Genomic DNA, 12,442 nt, shown 5'->3' with positions numbered 1-12,442 from the left:
CTACTGATAGCAACTTAGGACAACATTTCTAAGCAATGAATTAAAAAAAATCACAAACACTGAATAAAATTGATACAACTTCTCTGGTAACAAACTTTGGGAACACAAAGCCTCTGCAGGTATGTTTTGCAGTGAGCAGGCAGACAGGATGATGACACATCAGCTACAGTCATGCTACAAGAGGATAATGAAATTATGGTCCTTTAAAAATCTCAAGAAAGGACATTTGTGCCAGAATGAACGAAATAACCTTTAGCACAGATGACCTTGAGCCTTTTCCAAGGTTTGAGGAATGCAGGCTGGAGAACTCCAAAACTGCAGCCATGTAAAGCTTTGTACCAGGGCATCCCATCAGTGCAGTCCAGCAGAAAAAAAATAGTTGTCTTGCACACAATTCCTAGCATTTCTTAGGTCAAAAGCATTGCATTGGGGGAGAATTTAAATTATTGTTACTAAAAAAATACAACACACATATTTATTTGAAGATTGACCACAAGATATTTCCTTCAATTTTACCTATTCTGGGATTTTCTGTGAAAGCGTGATTCTTTCTTCTGCCTTCTGGTCACGGGGGGTGCAGGGGTGGATGGGAGAGGAGGAGGAGCAGCAGATGTTGGAGATGGAGGTAGGCCATTGCTTGGTTTACTTTTGTGAGTTTTGTCTGCTTCATATTCAAAGGTGCGTTTGGGCTTGGGGACAGGATTCACCGCGGTGTTAGCTGGGCTTTCAAGGAGCATTTTAGGGCCAGTCGAGTTTGCAATAATCCCCTGTTTTGTCTTACCACTTTTCTCAGCCTCAGTAGCCGATTCTGGTTCACTCCCCAAAATAACACTCCCTCCTTTGCTGTCACTTTGAGTTTCACTCAGTCCCTCCACAGTACTCAGAGTCAGGGACTTTTTTCTCCCCTTGTCAACACTGTAACAGCTACTTGGTAACTGGGGGAGGCCTCTGCCGGGCTGCTCTTTCAGTGCCTGCTCAATCTTCTGTATTCTGTTGAGGACAGCAGAGGACTCTTTCCTCACATGGCCCTTGAGGAAAGCAGCAGAAGGAGTCTCACTCCTTCCTAGTCTCTTTTCAAACCGATGGCAGGAATCCCTGTCCTGCAGCTCCTCCTCCTCTGTTTCTGGGTAAGAGCACTCGGAAAATGTTCGGCTCATTCTTCTGAGCCCTTTGAAATCGAATGTCTTCTCACTGCAGGGAGAGGTCAACACACTAGGGCAGCTCTCACTGCCTGACCTCTCCCCAGCATCTCTCTTGTCCATACATGCGTTTATCCTGGGGGACGGCTCCCGGCGGCACTCCCATTCTGTAATCTTCTGCCTGATGTCCAGTGCCTGGGAGCGGACACTTGCTCGGCTGAGGGAGAGGTTCCTCAAGTTGGTAGCAGTGCCCAAGGACAGAGTGCTCCGAGCAAGTGAATGGCTCCCTATCGCGTCCCCATCTTGAGCCTCTTTTGGACTCTCCCTTTGGTCATCAGCCTTGAATACAGACAACCTTTTATCCAAAGCACCCACACTGATGGCTTTGAGAGGGTGGCTTGGGGAATCAGTGTCTGATGCGCTTGTGGAGGTGCTTCGCAGTGTAGACGTACGGCTGCTCCAGTCCTTGAGACGCAGGCTGGAGTTGGAGCCTTTGGTGAGCCGAGTAGAGCGGCAAGAGTCCTCACTATCGCTGAGGGGGTAGGCTGGGCTTCTTCGTGGGGACAAAAGAGGTGGTGGAGAAACTGACTGACACCTAGAAGTAGAAAGAAATAAAAAATCAAGTCCTTGGGGAAACTAGAGTTATTTGCCAAATTTCTTCTGGCTGCAGGTAAAGCAGCAGATGTCGGCACACTGCAAAACTACCCCAATGCATCACTAAGACACCAAATATCATTCAGCCACATAATCAAGGGTGGAGGGATGGCAGCAATTAGCTGATGTCATTTATGAGCTGATGAGAGCAGAGCATTCACCACAAAGCCAGCTTTCTCACCTCTGTTTGACTTCCAGCTTGTCCAAATTTACCAACCCTAAAGGCAGCTGAGATCTCATAGCAAACGATTGCCTTGAATGCATCTGCCACCTCCAGCAAAACAGCTCCCTGGCCTCCCACTCACTGGCTGCAGTGAGTAAACCATTTTAATAAGAGGTCACTTTTTAATTCATAACATCTGAAGCCAAGTGCCTCCATACTCAGCTGCTGCAGTATTTTAGCCACAGCATTTCAAACCCCTGATGCAGAGAGTAAATTAAATAAAACATCAAAAGGAAGACCTGCTTTGTCTTTGGTCTGATGTTGTGGCCAACAGATGAATTCTCCTTATCAAATAACAGAGTAATTTCTTATCAAAAGAATATCACAGACTGAAAAAACATATTAATCTGCCCCCATTATGTGTTGATGAATATAAACTACACAGAAAGGTCTCAGTGTTACCCTGAAAAACAAAAAACAACCAAACCCTCAGCACAAATTTTTGCCATGGTTTGCAAAATCAGCCATTGTTACTAGGTTTTTGTACATTGTTGCAAAGACTTTTAAGAACAAAAAGACAAAATGAAATTACACAATATATTAATCTTATAAATACTAATAAGAAATTAAGTCAAAACCATGTCAAAAAAATGGAGGGTTCCTGTTCTACCGTAATATATACATAGAAACCATACAGAAATAATCATGACTCTTTTAACATTTTGCCTTAGCCACATTCCTGTTCTAAATTGTATGGAAAGAAGAAGAAAGATCCAAAAGTAATGCCTTGCATATGCAGTTAAGTTTCTCTTCTATGAAGATTGTGGACAATTATTTTTTTTCATAAACTGTCCCATACACACAAAATCCAAATGAAAGAACTATTTGACCAAAAGAAATCGTGGGAGCAAATGTCTCCATTATTGCAAAGGGAGAAAAGATTCAGAAGATCCCTGCTGCTACGCGATTTTCTCCGTAAGAGCCAGCCAATATCTACAGGCACAAGTGACAAGTTCTGTGCATTAATCTGAAAGTCCAGAGCATCAGGGCAACTTCTGAAATATTTACTTTGATACGGGATATATTTTCTACTTCAAACACGTCCCCAAACCAAATTAGGAGATTTCATCCCGGTTTCCTACAGCGGATACTTTGCAAGCCAGACTTTCAATGAAAAATAAATGTGCCCATAGGAAAACAGAGAGATCATAGCAGAGACAATGCCCAATGCTTCACCAACAACTGCTTAACACTTCCTCATTTCAGGACAGGAAGGGTGCATGCCAGAATACACTCTTCTTAACCTAGAAGATAAATTTCTTGGTATTCTATACCGTTTCAGACAGGTAGGTACTGCAGAAGATCGAAAGCAGGTGACTGGTGATGTGTGGGTTTGGGTGGTTGTTGAAGAACAGAATGTGTAGTGAATTACATAGAATTACCTTAGCCTACAAACCTTCATAGTGACTGAAGATGTAACCTAAATCAGCCTCCTCAGACTTGGTGGGGTGCCCTGATTCTTCATTATTCCTGTCCATCTTCATTATTCCTGTCCGTCCTGTCTCCATCTCTTCAGTTTAATACCACAAAGTCATAAATTTTAAGTTATTCTTAATGCTCTTTTAGCTTAGACTTGAGATCACGTTCCCCTGATTCCTGTGTGTCATGCAGGCCTGCTCCAGAACTGCACTGACATTCCTTTCAGTGAAACAAGTATCACCTGGTGGAAGTATATCTTACATATAAAGACTACAGCCTCCACTGAAGTCTTTGAAGAGTATGATGGCTAAATCCACTGTCAGGATTCAGCGAGGAGATATGCACAGACCCTACAAAGAGGCCTCATGGAATGCTTTGGCATGTTAAAACTTATTTATTAGATTCAAATTGATAATCTGTATTGACAATAGCAAGAATAAAATACAAAATGACCAGGATAAAGTTAGTGATGGGACAGCAGGGGAAGTACAGGCTGACAGTCCTCTCTCTGCCTTTGACTCACTATATTGAAAATATCATATACATAGTCCCTCATCTCCTCATACTCCAAGAAACACCTTTTCAGTTGTTTTCATTGTCAGGAAAAGGTTTGCTGACTCATTAGGAGAGAAGGAAAGGCAGAAAAGAATGATTTTCATAATCTGCAGAAGTTGCATAACATTTCTTCTTAGAGATATGAGTCATTCTTTTAAATCCCAGGTCCCCAGTAAGGTAAATATGCTTCAGGCTTGATCTTGAAATCCCCAAATTTAGTCACAAAACACGCACCCCCTTTCACTGTGCAAGATTTGGGCTGCAGAGCAACAGGACCTCTTGAGATATACGTTGTTAAGTACTTGGGATACCACAGTTAAGAAAAAGATTCTATTTACATTGCATTCCACTGTAAATTTAAATAATCCAGACAGAAGCTATAGGAATAACACAACAAGAAATAGAAGCAAAGCTTTGTCTGTATTGCTTCAGGCATGTGTTCTCTAAAGGGCAGTGGTAAGTAACAGAATGAATAAAAAAGGTCCAAAAGCTAATCAGCAGATAATGGTCCTTCCCCAAGCAACCCACTACCATTAGATTATTCTCTTGAAGCTACAATAGTTCCACAGACTTTAATATTAGTATTATGGGACAGAGACAAATAATCAAACAACTTGTAATCTGTCATACAAAGACTGTAAACCAAAATGTTTTTATTTAAGTTTTCTACTTACAAAATTGTACATGCACCACCTTACAAAGCATACCATTACACACACCTTCAAAATATTATGTAAAAACAGCATAAATAAAGTGTATGGAATCAAGTTTAGGTTTCTTAACAAGTTCACTTGAACAGCGCCTGCTTTCTGGGCAATGACATTTCTTTGATAATATCAGCATTTCACAAAACACATAAGAATACGTTGCTCCAATTGCCTATCTGATAGGGATACTCTTCCAACATGCAGCCTTATGTCCAGCACTCAAACTAAGCACTGGCAAGTGAATAGTGAACAGAAGCCTCAATGGCCACAATGTCTTGTAAACAGGTTGCAGACCCTGAAACTACCTTCCCAGTGGCACTCGTTGCTGCACAGTCAGTGAAGCAGACACAGAACCTGAGAAGTGGTTTCCAGCCATATGGACCATGCTTAGCTTTGCTGCTGCAAGTTGTTCCCTAACAAATCAGCAGAATTACCCACAGTAGGAGAAAACCTATAACACCAGTCATGCTCTGTAGGATTTTGAACTCTAGATACAACTGATCTTTCAATTCTGATTCGGTATCTTCTCTCCAGATTCTCTTTTTCTCACCTTAACATGGAAAAAACTTAATTTACAAAAACTGTAATTCTTCATGCCCGCTTTCAATAAAGACAGGATTTTCATGGGCCAATATATGTATTGGTATTGTTTTCTCTAATAAAGGCTAGTATCAACAGGCATCTCCTTTGACCAATTCCAATGAACACCTGTGGATGACAGTGGAGCTGTATCTCATCTGCATCAAGAAGAGAACAGAATCACTTGCCACATTGCTTTGAGCTAATTTCCACCCCCCTCATCACAAAGCAAAAGACGAAAAACTTGAATTCCTCCCCTATTTGTGAGGCCTCTAGCAACGCTGACTTGCTTGTACTAAAAACCTGTGGTGATTGAGAAGGGTTGATTCTTGGAGCCATAAATGCCTGAGCCCTCACCCTGTATTTGACCCACGAGTCAGAAAGTCTCTGATTTTGGATAAGACATCAATCTTTTCTTACCTGCAAAATATGGATGCTAACACTTGGCTGTGTAGAAGAGGGAGAATTTAGTTACTGGAAATAACTCTGAAAGTGGGCAATACAAAGTCAGTATAAAAAGCAGGGAGCCTGGCCTTTCGATCCAGTTGAGCAGAAGAACAGCTTCTGCCCGCTTCCAGTGCCAAACGTTGACTCCAGAAGAGAGGAGAAACGAGTGCAGACAACTCCTACAACTTCATGAAATAGCTTTCAAAAACAGAAAGCAGCCAGAATGGTGGCCAAAAAGCTGGCTTTATAAGTCTTTTGTAAATCAGAGTATGGTGGATAATAAGAGTGTGCATTTATGGAAGAGTTTGAAGCCATGATCCACACACTTTTCATCAAGACTAATGACAATATTAAGTTGCATTTCAAACCATGGATTAAAGTGGACTGGAGGGTGATTAAGTAACTTGTCTTGAAAAACTTATGCCTACCCTTCACCATCCCGCTCTGACCTAAGCAGCTCAGACTCCACAGCACTGTTTCAGCTCTCCTGAAGCATGGAGTGACTCCACAGACCATCATGTGCACAGGAAAGACAAGTTGGCAGATACTGCTTAGCTCTTTCAGCTTTGCTAATCCCATCCGCCCTGCTTAAAACAACACTTACAGAATAATAAGACGGTTTTTGGCTCTCTGATTCAGGGAATTTCCTACTTCAATACGCTCATGCTTGGGAGCCCATTTACTGGGAAAAAAAAAAAGGGAAACATATTGACAAAAAGGTATGGGGTCTTTTTAGGCTTCTGTTGATAAAATCCCTTCATTTCACAGCAATACTGATGTTTAGTGAGCTCATGCAAACTCACATAGCACTGTTCTTACTCCTTGGGACTTTCTCCTGTCTTTTGCAAGAAAAACACTGCTTTCCTAGCATTTTATTTAGGGTTTCTGCTTTCTCAGGTCATTGTGCCATTTCATCAGGACAACCTAGCCTGTTTCAGAGTAATGATAATAACGTCAGAATCCATTATGACTGTAAGCATGTTTGTGTATTGAGCAGATTTGGCCTAACACACAACACTAGAAGCTTCTCCTTGCTCTAGCCAATATTTAAAGATATCTCAAACAAAAGCAACAGAAATTTCTCATTGCAAGAGCCGCAAAACTTGCTTTTAATAAGGACACTAATGCTGCCCTAATTTCAAGTAATTGAGGAGGTAACAACAAAATTCTCTGGAAATTTGTAAGAGAGAATGCTAGGAAATGCTCAGCTACCAACTTTCAAATTGTTTCATGCAACATTACAAATTAACAACATTTTATGTTAAATTATGATCTTCATTTCTTGAAGTACAGAACTTCTCTCAAGCCGTACTTGCATTTTTTTATTCAGACTAAAAATGGATCACAGAATAGGTTCAGACCTGACCCATAATTCAGGATGCAGAAATAAAATGAGGAAGAACATTTTTTGAACTGAGCAAGAGGCAGGACAATGTCCACCAAAAAGCAGAGCTTTGTTCAGTCAGACTGTAACAGAACGGTTCAGCAGCGTAGAAAGGTCCCTTCAGTAAGAAGGAGCTCCTACTTTATGCCAATCACTGTGAGTGTGAATACTGGAATCCATCCTTCCCAGGACAAGGCAAAGTGAGAGAGAAGCACATCCTCCTCATCTTTTAATTGGAACCAAGCGTACCATGCACATTTTGACGCACTGCTACTAAGAAAGAGTATAATGGCACGCTCGGGTACTCATTTCCATTAAACTTACACTTGATTTGACATAGGAGGCAGAGGAGAGAAAATGGACGCAGAAGCTCAAGTTAAACCAGCATTTCTGTGTCATTATTTCTGCCACCTGGACAAAACAAGCACTTTTGAAAAGGTTCAGCACCAACAGCTTCTTGTAACCAGTACAGTTTCATGTCACCCCCTAAGGGCACCACTGCCTGGAAATCACCCAGCAAACAAACAGAAAGACATTCTACTGCCTCTGTCAGACACACACTTGTGAAAGCTCCTGGCACAAATGAATACTTCTGCACTGAACACACTACTGCAGTACAGCAATCTTCCAGTCACACCTCTTCAGGTGCAAAAAAGCAGAGAAATTTGAAGGCAGAAAAAAAACCTTAACAACTTTGAAGTAAAGTTGAGAGAAATTCCTCAAAAAATTCCTTCTTCCTCTTGCTACAGAAGAACCAGAAAGAATTTCCTCTATGTTTTCCTCTAAAGAGCCATAAGAAGTCCACTTTCAGCTATCAAACACTACCAGTTAGTGGTTTGGTTGCATTTTAAGATGAGTTATGAAACAAAACACTGGACAAAGAAGCAAAGGTTCGGCATAATGACACTATGTCATTTCCTTTCATTTCCTCACCCCTAGCTACATCCCCACCAGTGAGGACAGAAAGGCAGTGACTGATTGCTGCAAAGCACTCATCAAGGCATTACTATAAGGCAGCAAAGGCGAATGTTCAGGGGACAAGCGCAGGTAGTGAGACTGGTCTAACTGGGTTAGTAGGCGGTTAGATGAAGGTCAAATATACAACCATGACCAAAAAACATAGTTTGAAATGGCTTTGTTGCTAAGCTGAGATGGCCCAAGAGGACCCCATGTATCGATGATATTTTGATTTTTGACATTTTCTTTTCAAATGAGCATCTGGGCTGGGACAACTGCCTTGTGTACTACATCAGGGGAAATTAATTGCATGCTTCATTGTACCAGGAGTAGAAAAGGATTTTTAAAGCAATGTTACTTTTACTCTTTTTAACGAGGGATTACAGGAACATTAAGACCAGACAAAAGGGACCTCCCTAAGTACCAAAATTAAATCTGATTTTGTTTGGCAGCAAATTTTTCTGCTAGAATATATTCTGCACTCTGGCATAGCATACAGTATTGTGATTTTCTACATGACTAAGTAGATAACTACAGATGATATTTAATTATCTTAAATCTAAATAAGTGTAAAGGAGGTGAACTTTTCACACGCGGTGCTGGGCACACAGTCGTAAGGTGGTTTTTGAGCTGATTCAGCTTGGTAATAAAGCAAGTAGCATAACTTGTTACATCTTGCATGTCACTTGGAAAGGAAAGTGACGCAAGTGGCAACAGAACAACCCCTCTTCCACCAGACCCTTAATGATTTTTGAGCTCTCACCAGAAGTATGGCTTGAAATCCCCCAAAATATGCATTCAAGCTATTGTTTTACTGCCTTTATTGTTGACTTTGGGATTCCATCAAAAACAAGACAGAAAATACTTTCCAAGCTGAAAAGTGAATTTGGATTGTAAGGTTATTTGAAATAGGCTGACTCTTATGAACACAAGCTAGTGATGGAAAAGTCCCAGCATTTAGAATGAGGCAATAAAATCAAAATAGGTTAATATCACAAAATTATTAAAGATAGAACAAAAACAGAAACGCCAATTATTTTCCTGTTTGTACTTCTGATTTTTTTTCCCCAAGGAATTTTGACACTTTCCACTTACATAAAAATTGAGACCATACCAGAACTAGTAACAAAATGACAGGCCACTAGGACCATGATATAAAAAACAGAGATCAAGCTCTGTATACCATTTTTAAAAGCTCTACTTTCTGTGCTTCCAAGAAGTACTGAGTTAATAATAACAGTGATAGGACAGGTTCGCGATAGTGCTGTGGTGAATTCCTGCATTTAAAACCCCAGTCAGACCTCTGGGTCTTTGTGGTTGGTTCATGAATAGAAGTAGCACACAGAAAGACAGCTGATTGCAGTTGAACTGACTTCACGTCTGACTTACACCACTGAAATTCAAGAGTCATTCTGCCAAAGTAAATTATGTGAAGTGGCAGCTATGCTCTACAACTGTCCAAAAAAAAAAAGGGCAAATAAATCAAAACCAATGAACTAGAGTGGATCTGTAAAGCAAAGACAACGACAAATGACTGTAAAATGAAATGTGATCAATCAATGTGCACTAGGTACATGCCTTTGCCAAGAACTTTGTAAGAGTGAAGAAGAAAGCAGGAAATTGCAAAATTATCTAGACTGAGAGGGCTAGATTCCCTGCCACTCCAGATTTATGGCAGTCTTCTGCTCTGTTACAAGACAAGATAACGACATTTTTTAAACAATGCCATGCTTAAGCCTGTTTCACCCCCTCTGTTCAGATACAAATGACTACCCAAAGCGCAGGAGATTGACTAACCTGCACTGTATCTTTCATCACAGTGATCAAAAGCTGACTGTACCTGTTTAAAAACTCAGAAGCAAAAACTGAAATATCAGAGCGCGCCATTCTGTCTTTTCTATTGAAGTACAGTGCACTGGTTTCATAGGACCAACTCTCATTTTCTCCTCAAATACACAATATGATTCAAAGTTGAGAAATGGAAGTTTCTCTCACAATTATTCTTTCCACATAAATGTTCTGAATAATAATCTACGCAATAGATACTTACATTGCTATATCTTCACCGTTACTTATTTTATTATGTTCTGGAAATGGTTCAGCATGCTGAAGTCTCACCTGCTTTCTTAAGATCTTGGGAATTTTGCTGGAGAGAGTGTTGCAACACAGCAAACAATAGCATTTTCTTAAATCAGACAGAATGCACAAGCTCTCTTTTGTCTATTTAAGAACCGCTGGTCCTTGAAACTTGTTCTGTAGCAGCATGTCTAAACATGACCGTTCAAAATCCCAGAGCACATGGAAACTCTCAGCTTCACTTTTTAAAAGCACAGGTGATTTTTCAACATACTTGTTCATCTGCCCTGGAATCTCAAACCAATAAACTGTGTGGAACTAATTCTGCCACAGCTTTGCAAGTTTTCTATAATTAAATGCACACAATTTGGAAGGGTTAAAAATTATTTCTATAAATTGCGATGCTTAGTTTTTAACATATCTGAGGCCATTCTGGGTTTGGCGACCTTGAAGTCTAGATTTCTGGTTTGGAAAAGCTGTTGTAAAATAGGTTCATTCCCTTTTCTGCTCTGACAAGTCTTAAAAACTTACGAGGTCACTGTATACTTTACTGAAATACTCTATACCCAAAGGGAAAAGAACTGAGCTGGAAGCCAAAAAGTCATGAATCCTGGCTGTACACTAGTCCAGAATACAGCCAAGCCTGCTTTCCCTGCTTTACATATAAATCAACTTGTAGGTCACACAAAAGTCATCAAATAGACCTAAGAATAAATATCTAGCAGGAATAGAAAAAAGAATGTGAATTAAGGACTCCATCCCATCTTTAACAACCCTTCTCAATCTCATCCACTCTATTTTCAGAATAAATACAAAATCTATTCTTTGCCTTTCCTACCAGTATCCACATTTTCTTTCCAGACTCATCAGCTTAGCTCTGGTCCCAAGTGTGCTGCCAAAGTCCAGTGTGGGCTTTCTGTAGAGATTTGCCTTTTCCAGGTTTCTGGTTTTGTAGATTGACACAGTAAGAAGACATCCCAGAATAGCAGGTTATGAAACTGAAAGCTGTTAGCCATCTTTCTGCTATGAAACAGTTATTCTTAATTTCTGTCATCATTTCAACTACTAATATCTCAATCCGGCAAGTTTGAGGCCTGAGATATCTGTGGAAAACACATCCTGTCACAGCAGGATAACACCAAAATAATTGAAAAGATCTGCAAATGTCTGCGCTGCTTCTGGAGTTACTGCACTATAGGGGAAATAAAATCAAATCAACATTAAAAGAAAATAAAAATAAAATATAATAAAAGAAATGTAAAAACTCCAGCAGAACAGAGGCTGTTGCATTGTCTCTGTGAATCCAGAACAGCCTCAACACCAGCTCTGTCTGAACAGAGCCTACACAACTGATTGCAATGTACTTGAAGCCCATCTATTGTGAAGGTAGTTCACAAGTAATATTGACTACCTGAGGCATGGGAAAAGAAGGAGCAATTTTGATTTCAAACTTTGCCTAAAGAGTGCTCAGGGCTCCAAGGGGCCTCATCTCTGATTGGTACCTGGGTGCCATCCTGTTGTCAAGACAACTCCAGCAACTCAGTTCAACTTTTGACAAACCTCTCTGTAAGCAAAAAGCTGAAATAACGGCACACAATCAGTACGCTCCAGGTTATATGACACCAAGAAAACTTATTTGTCCTCTGCAGGGCACTTTTTATACATGTTTCTACAATATGGATGAAGCAGTTTGACATCTTTTTGTTTGTTAATGTATTATTCTTACAATGATAACACCAGAGAAATAAGCACTTGCTCTTCAGTTTTAGCTTTATTTTATAAGTTTTACCCTCTCTCCTTTGTCCCTCTGAAGAGCAGATTTCTACCTGCCTAGATCTCCAAAGACCTCTGTGCCTAAAATTTGGACTTTTTTTTCTAACATATTAAAGGATATTACTTTCCTCTGTGAACTTCCCAGTCACTTAGTTATGTGGTTGTACCCCAACAACTGTCTCTCACCCATCTGTTGACATTCATTGCAACCTTTGAAGAGGGCCAGAACAGCATTCCTAACAAAAGTCTAGAGGATTTGCGGAGTTTTGGTTTTGAGGGTTGGTTTGTTCGTTTGTTTGTTTGTTTAAGAACAAGTCTGACATTCATAAGCGACTTTATAGAGAGAAGTGCTAGTAATATCTCTCACAACACATGGCTCTTATCTGAACAACTGCAAGAACAAAATTAGATGCAGGGAGGAGGTTCAGCACCTGAAAGAGCAGGAAACAGAAGAACCAATTGATAAGTGAAATATGACTCATGGAGGTGCCAAAGCATGGGAAAGAAACACATGGAACCTTGTCGCTCT

The 12,442-nt window shown here is 40.3% G+C and overlaps 1 protein-coding gene across 9 annotated transcripts in view; it reads right to left on the bottom strand.

The window, feature by feature from the left end:
- Positions 1-12,442, bottom strand: part of DENND2B (DENN domain containing 2B) — a 171,488-nt gene that overhangs the window by 71,105 nt on the left and 87,941 nt on the right. For 7 of the 9 annotated variants that reach the window (XM_054069118.1, XM_054069115.1, XM_054069119.1 and 4 more), the window contains one exon: positions 517-1,734. The exons of the other annotated variants lie outside the window; for them this stretch is intronic. In XM_054069118.1, coding sequence (XP_053925093.1) covers positions 517-1,734 — 1,218 coding nt within the window. The remainder of the gene's footprint in view (positions 1-516; positions 1,735-12,442) is intronic. 9 annotated transcript variants of the gene reach the window in all.

Source organism: Cuculus canorus, chromosome 5, assembly GCF_017976375.1.
Source record: "Cuculus canorus isolate bCucCan1 chromosome 5, bCucCan1.pri, whole genome shotgun sequence".
In the NCBI taxonomy this organism is placed as follows: domain Eukaryota; kingdom Metazoa; phylum Chordata; class Aves; order Cuculiformes; family Cuculidae; genus Cuculus; species Cuculus canorus.
This window is presented reverse-complemented; position numbering and strand designations above follow the sequence as displayed.